Genomic DNA, 17,273 nt, shown 5'->3' with positions numbered 1-17,273 from the left:
AACACCCCCACCTGTCTACCATCAATTAACCACCTTGTTATCAAGCTACAGTGACCATTAAAGATTACACAGGAATAAACATATACAAGGCAATAGTTTGTATTTCAACAGGAACTATTTCAATAAGAAAAAGTGATTTTGTTTATTGTATGGGCATATCAGATTCAACAAATAACAGAGAATATTTTCAACATTGTGAGGAAACTGAATGTATCCTAAATAAATAAATTTTGTGGCTAATAAAACACTTTCTATAGAACAATAAAAGGCTTTTACTGGACAGAGCCAATCAATAAAACACTGACATTCATAAATGAAGTTTTACAAAAATAATTTAACGTGTCAGGAAGAATGTCTGAAAAGAAACACATCTTATTTTCATTCTCTATAGGTTCTAGAATTTGGAATATATTGAAAAAAGCATTGTTATTTGGAGCACTGTATTACGGAAGACTCACAAGCACTTTTTTCTTTAATTTCCAATGAGAAGCCCCATAAGCATCATTAGATGATAACTTACAGTGCATAAACAAGATATATTACTTTCCAGCCATTAAATCAAAAATGATGGTAGGCTACTTCAAATAACCTGAATTGAAATACATGACAAAAGTTAATATCTAAATTACTAGATACAACAGCAAGACCTGAGATACTTGTGAGATATAAAGTACATTACCCAAATCTATCATTTTCAAAATTAAAGAGCTGTTTTCACCTTAAACAAGACAGTATCAAATGCATTATCAAGAAAATATGAAATTTATATGCATCTTTTTGTTGTTTTGGACTTCATTATGAGTAATTTCAAAATTCTAAACTTAAACACTGTCTTACACTGTAATTTATAGTAGCTACAATGGCACTGCATTACTCATACAGTGTTAAACTACTGTGTATGCATGAGTACTGTACCAATAAAAAATAAATTCTACAGATTTTAAGAATAAGCTAAAATAAATTTGCATGGCTCATCTTGTCCAATTGCTGATAGCAGATCTCTAAAATTAAAAACCAATAATTGCTGTCACTTTACAATACAGGAATGTGGGGAATAAATACTGTCAGGTATAAAAGCTTATATTTTTCAGGTTTTTTTTTGTCTCTCCCAAAACTTTAGACCCACACTATACTGAGCTTCATATTCCTGAAACAGAATTGCTTTTGTGAGGATCAGGGTCATTTTAGGTAGTTGCAAAAAACTTATGCAAAAATATTAAGTTTTTTCACGTAAATACTGTCCTGAATTTTAGGTATTGTTCCAATGCCACAACAAATGGTTCTATCTATGCTATATATCAACGTCTACATCACTGTTATCCGACGTACTAGCCGATGTTGATCTATCGTCGTTGATGAGGAGTTGTGCTGGCACCGAAGTTAATGCTAGGCTGACAGGTTTCATAGCAAGGCCAGAAACAGGATGAACTCCCAGACCAGGTGACAAAGGTCCAGTCTGTACAACCCCTCCTCCTAATGCAATCAACTGATGAACTCCGCCAGCCATGGCCTGTACAGTTGTATTTACACCATGCACAGCTTGAACGGCATGCATGGCTTGAACAGCACGTATTGTTTGTGGCAAAGATGTGTTTGCAATAGCAGGAGATGATATACTGGTGGGTATCAAATTTGTATTTGCAGTACTAGTAGTTGTTGCAGTTGGGGTAGTGGTTGTCATAGAGGCTGTACTACTACTGCGCCCATGGACTGGTTGGACTTGGTGAATTTGAATGTTTGCTAACTGAGGGATTACTGGTCGCACCTTCTTACCACCGGGACGATGAGGATTCCTACAGCCTCTACATCTGCATTCAATACATGCTTTGGCCTCCACATAACACGGGCAACGCTGACCACAACAGGTTAGTTTTCCCGGCGTAGGTGTTGCATTGCCACAGCGACACCCCTTTCGTTTTGGCTTTGGCTTGGGTTTTGGTTTTGGCTTCTTTATTAAATCTTGGTCTGGAATGGCTGCTTCGGGCTCTACTGGAATACCAATACTCTTATTGGTGCATGCCGCTGTAGCATCCATCCCTGGTGGCTTTCTTTTGATAGTTATTTTTGTACTATCTCCATCTGCATACATGACAGAATACATTGAGGACGAACCATTATTAACAGGTGAATTGTTATGTTTTGGTGGATAGGGTGGCATATCTCCTACAACACTATGTGTAACAAGACCTTTTGTACTAGAAAAAATGGTTCCCGGTGCAAAACCACATCCTGAGGTACCACTCGGTAGAGCCGCCAAGGTTGTCGGTATTACCTGGGAAGAATAATGGTGATGCTGTACAGGCAAAATAGGTGTTTGAGTAGGAACAGCAGTTTTTACAGCACTCAAAGAACCAGTGGTTGATGAGGACACTGGCGAGGGCACAGCTGTACATGTCGGCTGAGTTGGACCTTGAACCACTCCTAAACTTACTGAAGAGGGCACCAAAGAAACGTGTGGCGTAGGTATAGTTTGTATTGGCGGTGGTGGAGGTCTGACCTCTTGCTTACACTCGCTATGAGAAGGTATGATGGGGGAGACAGCAATGTTCACTTCACTAACACTGGTTTCTGGCAATAAAAGTTCTTTGCTAGGTTCACTCACCTCAGGCAAGGAAACCTCTGTCTCATTTGTACCGTTACCAAAAAGTGTATTTTCTTTGTGTGTATCATCCACAGAAATAGCCTCGTTACTTATGTCGGTCAATATATTTTCCTTCGTATCGCTTTCGTAATCATCACAATGAATGCTATTAATTTCCTCGCACTTATTATTGTTAGTTTTCCCAACGGCTTCGTCAATCATTTCAATTAAACTCAACTGGCCTCCATTGTTATATATCGGATTTAACTTACAGTATATAGGAGTAAATTTAATATATTCACAGAGTTTTCTGTAGCACTGCAGCAACAGTTTAATCTGGGCATTATCCACATACATGTCGTAGTCTTTGCACCAACTGCAGGTGGGCTTCAAGCGCTTCTTGCCCCCTAAGCACTTCTTGCACACATGGTGCTGACAGGTGGTCTCCGTGGGCGTGTAGGGCTCAACGAGTAACTTGCCACACACAGTGCACGACAGGGACTGACGCAAGTACGGCAGCAACTTGTACAGCTCGAGCCATGTGTCGCGATTCTCGGGCTGCGCGTGCATCACCAGTCGACAGGTGGTCACGTACAAGTTGGTGGCATTCATGGTGCACTGGCTGTCACTGGACCTACCACCATCCTTCTGCCGCGATTCAAAAAGGGCTTTCGAAAGGGCTCGGGCTTATTAAGGTCCGCCTTCCTCAGGAGCAACCCAAATGTCTTTTCCTTCCCCGAACCGAACGAACCTATTTAGGGTCTTCGGCGACTCTCGGCATCCTGTTTGTCTCTCCCGAATCCTTCTCTCGACGCATTCACCACCGACATCCGATAATTATGGCAGCAACATTTCAAACACGAATTAGTAGCATCTTCGCCAGGTCTCAGCCTTGTAAACAAAACAAAGGTAAACAATGTCCCTTATAGGTGGGGAAAAGGGGATCCGAAACAGAAGAGCATCGGGAGGGTGGAAAGGATGAGACGGAATTCGCTGCCGCTGCTTCCGATTGTGTGGCATTTGATCAAAATATTTCTTTCGTTCTAATTTCCACCGTTTGCGATTCAAGTTTCAAGCTCAAAGTTATGGTTCATCGCGCTTGGTGTCAAACTTCGCAAGATAAGCAAGTTTTTGAATTATCCGATGGAATACAAGATAAGAAAACGGTATGACGCACCTGTAATTAGTTGCGTTTTGAATTTAACTCTAACATTTGCATTTGCTGTAGGATCCTCTTAAGCTTAATCGTGCTTACATTGGAATGTAAGCTATGGATGTGCATTTTGGATTAAAAATATACAGTTATCTGTGAGATATGCGTTTCTGATTGTAAATGCGCGTGTATATATATATATATATATATATATATATATATATATAGATTATATATATATATATATATATTATATATATATATATATATAGATATATATATATATATATATATATATATAGTATATATAATGCTCTTGCACTTTGGTATAAAGGACCTCCTTTTCCTCAACATGTCAATATGGATCTATCACAAGGGTATAACCTTCGGAACAGCTAGTTTTAATGGACACTTCGTCCCTTGGGGGTTTAGCCGTATCATGCCAAACCATTTATCTCCCAATTGCTTACGGCTTTAAAATATCTTTTACACCATTGCCCCTGTACACTGCAAAATTATTGCTTAGAATTGGGTACAGATATTTTATAAAATATATACATATATTAACTTTTATCACTTACACAATTGTTCTGTGCATTAATACAGTTACTAACAGGACTTCATTGAAACTGGATGGTATCAAGCAGAGAGATTTATTAAAAAGTTGGTTTTTAACTATCCTTACTTCCGCAAATGGGTCTACTTAATCATTATGGCTAGATTCACATCAACCGTGCATCTGATATCTAGGCCAGTCCCTTATGACTTCTGATTGGCTGTTGGTAAGCCAATCACAGGCCTGGAAACTCTGTCTCTCAAGGGAGTTCACATAGGCAGGATGTATGCTCCCCCTGTCGTAAGGGATACATTTGAAAGATGTATCCCTCAGAAGAAGTGGAACACACATCCTACCCATGTGAGCTCTCTCTCGAGAGACTGAGAGTTTCCAGCCTGTGATTAGCTTATCAACAGCCAATCAGGAGCGTCGTAAGGGACTGGCCTAGACATCAAATGCACGGTTGATGTGAATCTACTATAGTAACACTGATCTGTCCTTCTTGTCAGAATTCTGAAAGAGGAGGATGGATTGGTTGTGAATGTGGTAATTGGTAGTACCACAAGAAATGTGTGCAGCTTAATAATGAAGTAAACGAAAGAACATCTCGAAATTGAAATGCGGGATCGGTTGTCCATCGCACATGACGACAGTAGTGCTGATTCGGCACATGGCTCAGTTGCCATGCAAGGTTTGGCTACGACATTTTATAATCTTGAAAAGAAAGTTGATTTAACCAAGAAAAACTCCGCTACTCCTCAACCTATACTGACAAAGTTAATCAAAATAATCTGTTGAGCCGAAACAATCGTCAGAGAAGACATTGAGAGAAAAGATAATGTTGCAAATGTCTTCAATGATTATCCATATCATTGATACGAGGTCGACGAAAGATCTTCATGTTATTTTAAGTTTTGCAGATGAACATATTCGAGACTTGGCAGTTCACAAGATTCACGAGGGTGGGAACTGGCAGTAAGAGGATTGGAATATACTAAGAGGATGATTTGCAATACATTTAAAGCAGAACAGGGTGTGGTAAAAGTCATGATTGAGAGTAGCCTACACACACACACACGTACGTAAATATAATGTGTCAAGAGAGCAAGACGAAAGTTCATCAGACAGCTGTTGCCATTATCCTATTTTCTTTTGCATCAGACACAAATAAATAAATTTATAAAAATGCTGGAAGTGGTGCACTGTAGGCATTACCAAAGAGTGTTTGCAGTGTCCCTTTGGCTCCTAGCTGCACCCACTTTGTTAATCTCTTTCTTCATTCTTGCAGTCCGACCTCTAACTTTATTTTCTGGATCTCTGTATCTTGCTGTCCAATCGCTCTTAACTTCATGTTAAATGATGAATGGCCAAAAGAGCCCATGCACCTTTTGGCTTGACAGCTTAAATTTCGTAAGCCAGTCAATGACAATTTTGGAAGTTTCTTAATATCGTAATTGAGATGAACAAATCATATTTTTTTTAATATACACAGTGAAAATAAGTAAATGTCATCATGTGACGCTGATATTTACTTTGAATTCCTGTTCTGTGTCCCTACTAAGATGATTAATTCTAATAGTTGGCTTGGTTATAATTTAGAAAACCAGATCAAAATTATTCTTTCCGTAAATTAAGGGACGACGCTACATTTGATCTCACATTTACGTACATATGTTTGTGTAAATTATATCATGGTTTTAATATTATACACACATTAGGTTAACGCATAGAATCTTAATCTGTAGGATCATGATGGACTGTTGATCATATAGGTAGCCTACATTTAATTTTACTCAAGTACTGTCTATGTCTGTGTCATACTCTGATAAAGCTGGCACTTCAGCACAGCAGCAAATGTTCATCGTGTTCTTGTTTAATTTTTTTTATCAGTAGGCTGTATTCCAGTACTATTACGTAAGCACTGTCAAATGTTGCTACACCGACTAAAGAAATTATTAAAACTAATTAGAGAATTCAACTTGAGCAAGCCTTGTGAAAAAAAAAAAGTTTTCGTCAGTATTCTGCATTTCAGTACCCTTAATTCATTAATAAAAACATTGACATCGAATGCAAAATGTTGCTAAATCCGCCAAAGAAATGACTGAAACGATTTAAAAAGGTTAACTCAAGAGTCATTTCACTGTGATGGTCACAACACTGAGAACCCATACAAATTCTTACCCGAGATATGATCCATTCAGGTGGCAAACACGGAACGAGGTATAGATGCTATTCAGAAGGTAAACATTCCCGACCTTATAGTAAGAATAGCATCTCCATAAAAAGTCGTTTAATAATATGGTATGTCCCCGTAACTCATGCCCCCACCTCTAGCAATGACAGAATTGAAGGGTGTGTGAAACATGCTTCTTTGAGAAGTAAGTGAATGTCGTTGATAAAGCTTTTAATGTCATAAATGGTGGCAGGTTTGACGTCGTTTCTTATCGTGGATCGACAGTACCTCATACCTTACTCCTACTAGACAAGGCTATGCTAAGTCTCGTATATTTTTCTTTGCTTTTAAGAGTTGACGAACTTGCATTTATATTAATCATATTAGATGTAATCAATTAATGCTTTGTGTTACTTTTATACAGACCAGAAATCATCTTTGCATGTGTAGTTAGCCAAGAGTACTCAAAAATGTAAACAATGGTAGGTAGATGTTTACATGTAAACATTTAGGTACCATTCATTCTGAAATTAATTCGTATGGACCAAATGGTAGGTTAATTTGCCCCCTCCCCCTAGGCTATATAAGAAACATGTCTTTTAGATTGTAAATGATTTACAATGAGTGGAAACAAGGCAGGGTAAAATACTGAATGGCTGGCCTCCACCGTAGAGCGACCACCTTCCCGAAAAAGTACTTTAACACGTCCTGTAACCCAGCACAGACATTAGTCAAGAGCCAGCATCTGTTGAAACAACTCGAGACCTAGGGTAAAACCCCGTGTGGCCTGCAGCAGGCCAATGACTATCAATGCATGCCATCCTCCGAAAAAGTATATTATAGGGTAAAAAATCACTGACTACCAACCCTTTTCACGCTGGACGGGTCTTATTCACTCGATATTTAATTGGTGAAACAAGAATAAAATTACAACTCTTAGGGTAGATCATCACAGCAGGCCACGCAGGCCACCTACCATCAATGCAAGCCACCCTCCGAAAAAGTACATTATAACGCGTCCGACACCCGAGATGGGCATCAGTCGCGACTTGTTGTTGGTGAGAAACGGAGCTAAAGACCTCTACTCTCCTTTCGAAGTAAGTATTTTCCCCAAAGTTAGAAATTAAGGCCAAATTTTAAGATTTAAACAGATTTAAACAGAGGGTACTGAAAACGGTCTCAAACGTAGTGCAAATCTCACCAAAACGCGTTCAACATTTTTACTTACAACTCGAGGTATTTAGAAGATTGACGCCATCTCGATGTTTACGGAGTAGCTTGTGTCAATAAACTAACCATTTCCTGTGATAAATCCTCACACTTGTACCCACAGACGCTGGAGCACTTTTATCACAACAATCGAACACGATTTCTCATCAACAACAAGCCAGGCGTAAACAGCTGTTGGGGTAGAAGATGACGAGAAGCGTGCTCTTGGCTAATTTTTAAATAAGTAGTAAAACATCAATATTTTACATATTTATGATGATTAATTTGAAAATATTCGTTATTGAAAAAGTAACTCGACTCTGACTCAAATTTAAGTAATTATTTTTCTGAATTAGAACGTTCTTTCAAGTTCTGTATTATGACGTCACGACATCTTGACTTTCGTACCTATTGTAAATAATTGCTATACTCAACTGTCATTGCAGAACAGTTTACCAGTTATTCATGCAGATTGTTATCAGCTATACATGTAATTGTTATAATGTATATGCGCATATATATCTTTATTATTTACTTTTGGATATATGAAGATGTTTTACTGCTGGATTATCGCCGTAGTGTGACGCAATCGTTTTCGGTCCATGGCCTCTTGTCTGTTTTCGCACCATAAGAAATTATGGGGCCGAATTTGCAATGACCAGAAAGTCGTTAAAAGAGGAAAGTTAGCATTGAGGGGCATATGTTTTGACTGAGAAAAATAAAAATTTATTCAATAGCTAGCTTGTAAAAAATACTTGGTTATAAAAACTTGATTGACAACTAAGCAGCATGTCTACTATGGGTTTCAGAGACAGTGCAAGCAGGTTTTTGGGCAATACCTATTTCTGTAACGAACACTCTTAACAGAACGAGATTTTGCTATAGTGGCATTACACACCCAGTGCCGTAATTTATAAGGGTATCGGTTGATCACTAATCGTAAAGAATAACGACACTTGTCCTTGTACCAAGAGACAAAAACTCCATTATGCAGAAATGGATACGAACACGCGTACAAAGCTTCCCACCTACCCTCTCCCCACCCCCCCCCCCCCCCCATCCCTTTTCTTCTTCGTTCCTCCGCCTTCCTTTCTCTCTCTCTCTCTCTCTCTCTCTCTCTGTTGCCATTCGGTATGTGTTGACCCTCCAAACTGGGTATAAGACTACACACAAAACGTTGAAATTGGTGAAATTAGGCTATGTATTGGAAGTATATATACATAAATATTAAGCAATTTTATCATTATTGCATTACTATGACAACTAGAATTCATGGAAACAGTTTATAACCTGTTAAGCGTCACCCACGTAATAATACGTTTACCGCGATCTACTCGGTAGCGCCTTCAACGGGATATTACGTTCAAGACTTTAACTGTGCTTGTCAAGTCGTCAGCCCCGTAATAATACGTTTACTCGCATAGAAAGTGTATAGGAACATCATTTGGTAACACTCTCAGCACATGGGAAACTTATTTCCAGCCTGGCAACTCTTTCCTGGTGGTCGCTTATGCTAGAAAACTGCCTGTCCCTGTTGGTTTTCTTTCAATACGCTTCGGGCGCAGGGCTGCCGAAGTGTGGAAATGACGTCACTAATACGGCTTATCTTGTCCACATTGTGATTAGGTGTGGGTGTGGAATCCACACGTAAAAATCCACTCCACGCTTTTTACTTAAGAAGCGTATGCTAGTTAAAATCTAATAATAAATTATGAAATTTTTTACTATTATATTTTATAAGTCTCACACACAAATATCCATAAAAATAAATAATTAATTTTATCTTTTTTAATTTGTGGATGCGTTTGGATGTTTATCAGATGCATAACGCTGACCGTTGATTCATGTGCAAACCAAGACCTAGAATATAAGCTCTAGCGCCAACCAACCTTAGTTACCTATCAAAATTATTTTCAATATGGTTCTCAACAAAATCTACATTTATTCTTTTTCATAATATTAGAGAGTATTCTTAATTTGCTAGTTTTGATGGTATATTTTCTTGAAAATTTTGTGAAATGTATGCATACATTTATACTGCCATTTGGTAGCAAATTATTTTTCAGCGACGCACTTTACAGCTTTACAATACACATTGCAATTTTTGCATGTGAAAATGATTAATGTGCCTGTATAATCAGTTTGGTTATTCTACAACTACGGTGACAAACTTTTGAAAAGAACGGGCTTTAATGATTTCATAACTGTAATTCGTATAACGTAAGACCTAAGCAAAAATCATAGGCCTAGTTTATCAGTATAGATGATAGCGCTCACGATTTCGTTGTCAGTTGATATTGTCATAAATGAATGACTATGAGTATAACACCGATAAAAGTGAGAAATTGTATAATGCAGTGGTAATTAAATCCTCATGAAATATTAAATGGTTTAGTACATTAGCCAAGGTCCAGGATACGTTGTCAGTTTACTTTACTCTAAAAAATAAGACATCATTTGCAGCTTCAATTCTTCATGAAAGTTATTGTAATTATGTAATTGCAATGATACAATACAGCGATGATTATTTTTTAAAGTTCACTTGCGAGCATATAACCAACAGTGTTAGTTGACCCAACATATGGGTCTAGTTATTATATTTATGGCAAAAATGCCCGATTGAACATCATAAATTTATCGTTATTTTTCATTACGATGATGTGATTAAGATGCCTTATGTTATATATAAACTTGTTGTAAAACACCTATGTTACTTTTTTCATCGTCAAATTAAATAACTTTCATTGCAGTTTTTCATCATCATATTAAAAGAGTACCGACTGTTGTTGAAAAGTTTTGCTTCTTTTACCCTCTCATAAAAAAAACAATAAAAATTAACTAAATGTTTAAACAATATGAGCTAAAAACGGAAAGGGTCATTGTCTATGGTTGGGAATTCATATGCTAAGTTTTGAGCACTTACAAGATCATGTTAAACAACTTTTACATTCCTCAGTTCGATAAAGTCGAATATATTGCATAACTGGCAACTGTCTGAGACCTAGTGTGGATTTCCTTAGTGTGGAAATCTGGCAGCCCTGTAAATCGGGCGTTTATCGAGACAAATTGGATTTCGCGTCTTTCACAATGAATGTCCCAAAGAGGAGGCATATTTCTTTAGGTGAGATCAATCAAATACTAGATGAGGAGTGTGATATTGATAACCTATTTGATGATGAGAGCTCTAGTTCTGAATCCTCCAGTGATGATACAAACTTTTCTTCCAATTGCGGGAGTGAAGATGACTTTTCTTTGCCGAGTGACTGGACTCAGAGAGAGAGAGAGAGAGAGAGAGAGAGAGAGAGAGAGAGAGAGAGAGAGAGAGAGAGAGAGAGAGAGAATTTCCAACAGTTAATTACAGTATGAATAACAAGCATAAAAATCAATATTAACTTTGAAAAACTATCATCAGTGCTATGATCCCTGATTACAAAAAAAGCGTGACGGTACGTTAGCAGCGAGCTCATCAGGGGCGGACGCTTAACAGGATAATGGAACGGCGTATGTGTGAAGCCTCCACTAATGTGGCAACGATGATTTTGCCATTCTTAGCATGCAAACATTAAAGCATGCAAACATTAAAGGTTACATTTATTTCTGGCATACGATTATTTAAGAAATTCAAAATACTAATAAAGACTGAAATCAATGAAAAGTGCTAGCAAAAACAAAAAAGCAAAAAAAAAAAAAAAACGTAGTCGTTCCTCTATGCACTTTTCCGTATTCGTTCCTCTATGGTTTTCGGCAGCCAGATGTACGAAAACGTTAGAAACATTTGATTTTATCTACGTTAGAAATATCTGTAATTTTTCGGGGTAATTTGGTTGCAAAAAAGGGATAATATACATGAATTAAATCAAAATTTTTAAATAACAATGTAAATTTAAACTAAATAACGAGTAAAGTAAACAGTTTTTAGGGAATAAAACTTTGCAGTTTTTTCGTCTCTGTCGTCGTCTGCTGTTTGTAATTGTGTTTATGGCGCGCGCGCTTAGAAACCAGGAACAGCAACGGGTTTAAAGTGCAATGTGGAGTGAACTGAGACCAAAATGTGTATAATAACAATCAAATAAGCACTGTGGAGTTTCAGTTGTGATGGCAGTAAGGATAAAAACCGCCGATTACAAGGTAAGAATGAATTCAGTTCCAACCATAACCCCGGGAATAACAAGTTTCATACTTTCACTAATATAGGCAACAAAATGTTGTTTTATTGTGCTGATTACAACTGCAATCTTGAGTAAGATCAATAAACGTTACATACATACGCTAACATTGTTCAAATGAGTGCTGGGAAGGCTGGGGAAAGATGGTGTCCGTCACTGATGAGAACCGTCCATGAAAAACGTAGCCGCCATATTGGATTTCAAAACTGCCTTGAAAACATATTTTACGAAGAGCTCACATGCTTATTTTAGTTCGTATGGGGCTTTCATATATCACAATATGTTGACGAAACTTCAGTCTTTTAAATGGTATGCTTAGAGTTGCAATTGTATTCATGTTTCACCAATTAAATATCGAGTGGGAATAAGACCCGTCTACCGTGATGAGGGTTGGCCTGTACTGATGTTTCCCCCTAAGCATACCATTCAAAAGATTGAAGTTTTGTCAACATAATGTGATATATGAAAGCCCTATACGAACTAAAATAAGCATGTGACGCTCTTCGTAAAATATGTTTTCAAGGCAGTTTTGAAATCCAACATGGCGGCTACCGTGTGGATGGCAGGGTCTGGTCACGGATGGACTTCATCTTTCCCAGCCTTCCCGGCACTCATTTGAACAATGTTAGCGTACCTATATATGTAACGTTTATTGATCTTACTCAAGATTGCAGTTGTAATCAGGACAATAAAACAACATTTTGTTGCTTATATTAGTGAAAGTATGAAACTTGTTATTCCCGGGGTCATGGTTTGAACTGAATTCATTTTTACCTTGTAATCGGTAGATTTTATCCTTACTGCCATCACAACTGTGACAAGAATACAATTACAACTTGTTCCGACACGGCATACAAACCTTCGGTCCTTTTACAATAGGAAGGTACTAGCGGCAGCTGGATAGGTCGTAAGCTTTCGAACAAGGGGTTCGGTAGTTAACTGCTTGTCCGACAGGCGCGCGCGCGCGACTGGGAGGTAAACAAATCACTTTTGCTTTCGGCCTCACAGCGAGTGGACGTGTGTGTTCGACGCTCTCTGCCCGCTTCTCGTCGTTTGCTTTCATGAGTATTTGGTTGTGTTTGTGTGTGAATCATTTGTAAGTACAATCATTTCCTCTCTTATTTCATCATTTGTGAATTGATCAATAATGGAATCTCCACGCCTCGCTACCCCCCGGAGAGATTGATGCCCGGGTACCGAAGGGAAGGGCGTAAATGCGGAAAGTTCCGCATCCATTCCCGGAAATTGATCCACATATTTTGTGCGCTCGGTGTCGGGGGCGCAAATGCACCCGAGCCGAGCCCTGTGAAGTATGTTCTAATTGGTCGGAGGCGCAGTGGGCCTTGTACGAAGGCAGGAAGAAGCGAAGGCTGCAAAGGAGTCGTCGGAAGCTCTCCCGCGACTCCTTTGGTTACGGACAACTTCGTCTTCTTTCCTGCCGCCCGCTCAGCTCCCACGTTTGGCGCCTTCCCCTTCGGGGAGGGTTTCTAGGTCCCTTCTCCTCACCCGACCTGTCGAGTGTGGAGGAGGGCGCTAGATACCCCAATGTCGAGTTGTACTCTGGGTCCTCTATCCTTCGTTCGTCTTCGCGCGAGCGGGTAGAGGATCCTGCTAATCACCGACTTTTGCTTCCTCAGTGCGGTTGCGCGAAGGACGACCTCGGACAGGTGTGGGGCATCGTTGGGTCTGCAGGGCGTGCCGAGTGTCCAGGGGCTGCTCTACCATCTCGCTGGCTCTGTGGCGGTCACGCATGCTACGGTTACGACCACCACCACGACCCTTTCAACGCCTGGCTATGCTTCACCTCCTCACCTGGTGTACACCCCGCACGCGGTCTCTGTCACACCAACTACATCGGTGCAGGGGCCAGTCGCCGTACCACGGGGGAGTGTGGATGGCCGCCGTCCCTGGGATTTGGCCGTGCTGCTGCCGCGACCAGGTACTTCGTGTGCCCGAAGAGCTCGCCCCTGGACCTCCCACCAGTACCTAGGAGTCTGTGCGTGGTCCGTCCCACCTGGACCGCCTGTACAGCCTGCCGTACCTGCCGTACCTGCCCAGCCGCTGTTCACGGACGTGACGTTACCGACCACTGCTGCCGTTCCTGTACCTGCTCCTGCCGTCTCCACTGCTGTTCCTGTGATGCCTGCACCTGCTGACGTTGTTCCTGTTCCTGGCACCGCTGCTCCCGATGCTGATCTGTTCGGACAGGTGCGTCCGGGCCCTGTTGCTTCGGCAACAGCAGCCCCGGCTCCGCTCTGGATGACAGATCTGACATCGGTCCTGAGGAGGTTTGACGAAGAAGAAGAAGAGGAGGAGAAGGAAGGTGTCGTCGTCGTCTTCATCGTCTTCTTCGTCGTCGTCGTCGTCTGCCGCCTCTTCCCCTTCTTCTTCTAATTGGCTAAGGTCCCCCGCCTAAGAAGAAGAAGGTCGCCTCCCCCCCCCCCCTAAGAAAGGTCTCCTTCGGGAACTTCTAAGGGCCCGTCTCGCTCTGGTGAGACGGGGGGTTCTTCCGCTGGTCACCCTGCTCCTTCGGGGCAGGACCCGTCTCTTCTTCCGCAAGGAAGAAGACTACGGGGACCAGAGGAGTGCCGGCTAACACCGGCACTTCCTCACCTGCTGTTAGTGGTTCGACCACGGCAGCAGGATCCCTCTCGTTCGCGAGAGGTACCGAGTGTACGGTCGCCTACCAGCGACCGTGCAGCTAGGAACCAGACCTCTGAGCCAGCTCAGCGTCAGGTTCACGGCACGGAGCGGAAGAACTGGTGACAGCCGCTCACGCGACTCTCACCAGACCAGCTCTCGCTCTCGCGGCGAGCAGCTGGCTACCCGGGCGGACGTGACGGTCCATGACCGGCCACGGGCTGAGGCTGGGAAGAGGTCCCCAACCCCCCGTTCGCCAGGCGCACCAGCCACGGCTGGTACCCGAGCGACGTGATGCGCCGTGAGGATACGCACCGGTCTCACCGTGACAGTGGAGCTCGCCGGTCGCCTGACCGTCACTCTCACAGAGAGCGATCGGGTACGGCAACCAGCACCAGCTCCTCTGGACACACGAGACCGGGGCCGCGCTGTTCTCGGTCCAGCCGTTCTCCACAGCGAGACGGCTCGACTAGGCCCTGCAGCTCGATCGCCACCGCGGGTTGACGATCGCCTGCAGTCTTCCAAGCCCACTGGTTCTGCCAGCGAGCGAGAAGGGAGCGTCAGGTCTGCCTCTCCCATACCTTCAACCTCCTCAGGTTACACCGGGAGGGGCGAGGTATTTGAGGAGTGATCGTGAGGGGTGCGCCCCTCAGGATCCCACCACGTCGTCCTACGTACCAGGCACGGTTCTCGGACCAGCCAGGTCGTATGCACAAGTGGCTGGAGGAGACCGAGGAGGGGTCTGTTCCTCCCCTCGAGGGAGGAGGGTCTCGGGAGATGCTCCTGTTTGAGGGACTGGATGGTCCGACTCCGCAGGACGCAGTCACTCCTGAGATCCAGAGGAACTTTGCCGAGGTTATTGCGCTGATTCGTCAGCACAACGACCTCGCGGAAGGATCGCCGCTCCCACCATCCGAGCCCACGTCCCGGCTCGAGTCGTTCTGGGGCCCGAAGAGGGAACCCAGACCGACGGTGGGTTTGCCGCGTTCCGAGCTTGCCGACTCAGTGCTGGACCAGGTAGAATCGCTTTGTCTCCGGGCAAGACGGTTCTCTCAAGTCTGGCAGGTCGAGCAAGCTGCTTCCACCTCCTCTGCTGCGACAGCGGCGTTTTTACGTGCCATCTGAGGACCCGATGCCGCCCAAACAGGTGAACCCGGAGTTAGCCAGGCTGACTCCGGGTGTGTCTCTGCAAGCAGCTCCTGTCCGAGAACCTATGGTTCTCTCGCAGCAAGAGGCACTCGGCCTGGAATCTACTGCCATGGCAGCTTTCCAGGCCGTCTCCTGGTTAGATCTGTGGTCCCTCACAGTATCTAAGGTCGCAGCCAACTCCGGGGGAATTTCTCCGCCAAGATGACTCGGCCTTTAGGAGACTTTGCCAGTCTGGGGGAAGAGCCATCTCCTTCCTTGCCCACCAGACGGTGAACCTGTGGGCCAACCTGGTTCTCCGACGTAGGACGCTGTCCTTACTCGGGTTTCCAGGGCGGCCGGGCGTGAAGCGGCGTTGGGACTTCGCAACGGACCTTTACGGAGTTCCACGTCTCTCTTCCCCAGGAGAGATGGTGGACGCTGCGGTGGACAGACGGCGCACTGATGACAGTGACCGTTCTGGTGGTTCACCAGGCAGTCTCGAAGGCTTCTGGGCAGCCTCGGGACTGCGGCCAAAGTCAAAGAGCTCGGCTAGCGCTTCCTCGGTGGCTAAGACGGTAGCTGCGTCGAAGCCCCGGGGAAAGACTCTGTCTTCTTCGACTTCTACAAAGGGGAGCCGTAACCAGCCCTCCTCCCAGCCCTCCTCCTCCCGTGGAGGCTCTGGGAAGAAGTCGAAGAAAGGGGTGAAACGCTAGGGACGGCATTCCCCCTCATCCTGCTGCCGGAAGTGGGGGGTGCCTGCCAGCCAGTGGGCAACTTGGCAGCGCTACGGCGAACCGAGACCTGGATTGTAGATGTCCTTCGGGAGGGATATCTATTACCACCCTTCGAATCTCGGCCACCCCTCACCTCCAACCCAACGGTCCAACAGCAGTCGTACGTTCCAGGGTCATCGAAGGACGTAGCATTGAGACAGGAGATCAAGGACCATGCTGAGCAATGAGAGCTGTAGAAATCGTCACGGATCAGTCACCGGGCTTTTACAGTAGACTCTTCCTGGTGGAAAAGTCTACGGGAGGCTGGCGCCCGGTGATAGATCTCTCTCCTCTGAACCGGTTTTTTTGTTCGCCAGACCCGGTTCACGATGGAGACGGCACGGCACGTTCAGTGCTCGACTCCATCAGGGAGAACGATTTCATGCTTTCAGTGGACTTGAAGGATGCGTCTTTCCAAATACCCATTCATCAGTCCTCCAGAAAGTACCTCCGCTTCATCCTCGACGGGACGGTGTACCAGTTCAGGGCACTTTTGCTTCGGTCTCTCAACCGCCCCACAGGTGTTCACAAGCGAGTGTTCACTCTGGTGTCTGCTTGGGCCCATTCGCACGGGATTACGTCTGAGTTGAGGTATCTCGACCGATTGGTTAGTCCTGGCGAGCTCCCGCTCGCAGTTGCTACAGGACAGGGATCGACTGCTCGAGTTCTGTCGCGATCTGGGATCGTTGTGAACTTCGAAAAGTCCGATCTCGAGCCCAAGCAGAGGATGAAGTACCTGGGTATGCTGATCGACACGGTAGCAGGTGAGTCTTCCCCGCAGACTCGCGGATCAGCAAGATTCAGGGAGGCAGCCAACCAGTTTTCCTGTCTCGGCAGGAACAGGTAGCTCAGCGATGGCAAGTCGTGATCGGACACCTGTCGTCACTGCGAGAA

General features: G+C 43.5%; 2 protein-coding genes across 3 annotated transcripts in view; one reads left to right on the top strand and one right to left on the bottom strand.

The window, feature by feature from the left end:
• The window catches only part of LOC135221068 (uncharacterized), a 78,912-nt gene that overhangs the window by 20,248 nt on the left and 41,391 nt on the right, over positions 1 to 17,273 (top strand). Inside the window, exon 1 of one of the 2 annotated variants that reach the window (XM_064258831.1) lies at positions 6,512 to 6,668. The exons of the other annotated variant lie outside the window; for it this stretch is intronic. The gene's annotated coding sequence lies outside the window, so the exon portion shown is untranslated. Of the gene's footprint in view, positions 1 to 6,511; positions 6,669 to 17,273 lie in introns of those variants that run through there. 2 annotated transcript variants of the gene reach the window in all.
• Positions 255 to 3,517, bottom strand: LOC135221066 (E3 ubiquitin-protein ligase MSL2-like). Its single transcript, XM_064258829.1, has one exon. It carries the CDS (start codon positions 3,191 to 3,193, stop codon positions 1,292 to 1,294), a length of 1,902 nt encoding a protein of 633 aa, XP_064114899.1. The 5' UTR covers positions 3,194 to 3,517; the 3' UTR covers positions 255 to 1,291.

The sequence above is a fragment of the Macrobrachium nipponense genome, chromosome 2, assembly GCF_015104395.2.
Source record: "Macrobrachium nipponense isolate FS-2020 chromosome 2, ASM1510439v2, whole genome shotgun sequence".
In the NCBI taxonomy this organism is placed as follows: domain Eukaryota; kingdom Metazoa; phylum Arthropoda; class Malacostraca; order Decapoda; family Palaemonidae; genus Macrobrachium; species Macrobrachium nipponense.
The sequence above is the reverse complement of the archived record's forward strand: the minus strand, read 5'-3'. Positions and strand labels throughout refer to the sequence as shown.

Excerpts from the sequence above, each read along its gene's own strand:
- LOC135221066 (XM_064258829.1), bottom strand. The coding sequence starts at position 3,193 with ATGAATGCCACCAACTTGTACGTGACCACCTGTCGACTGGTGATGCAC.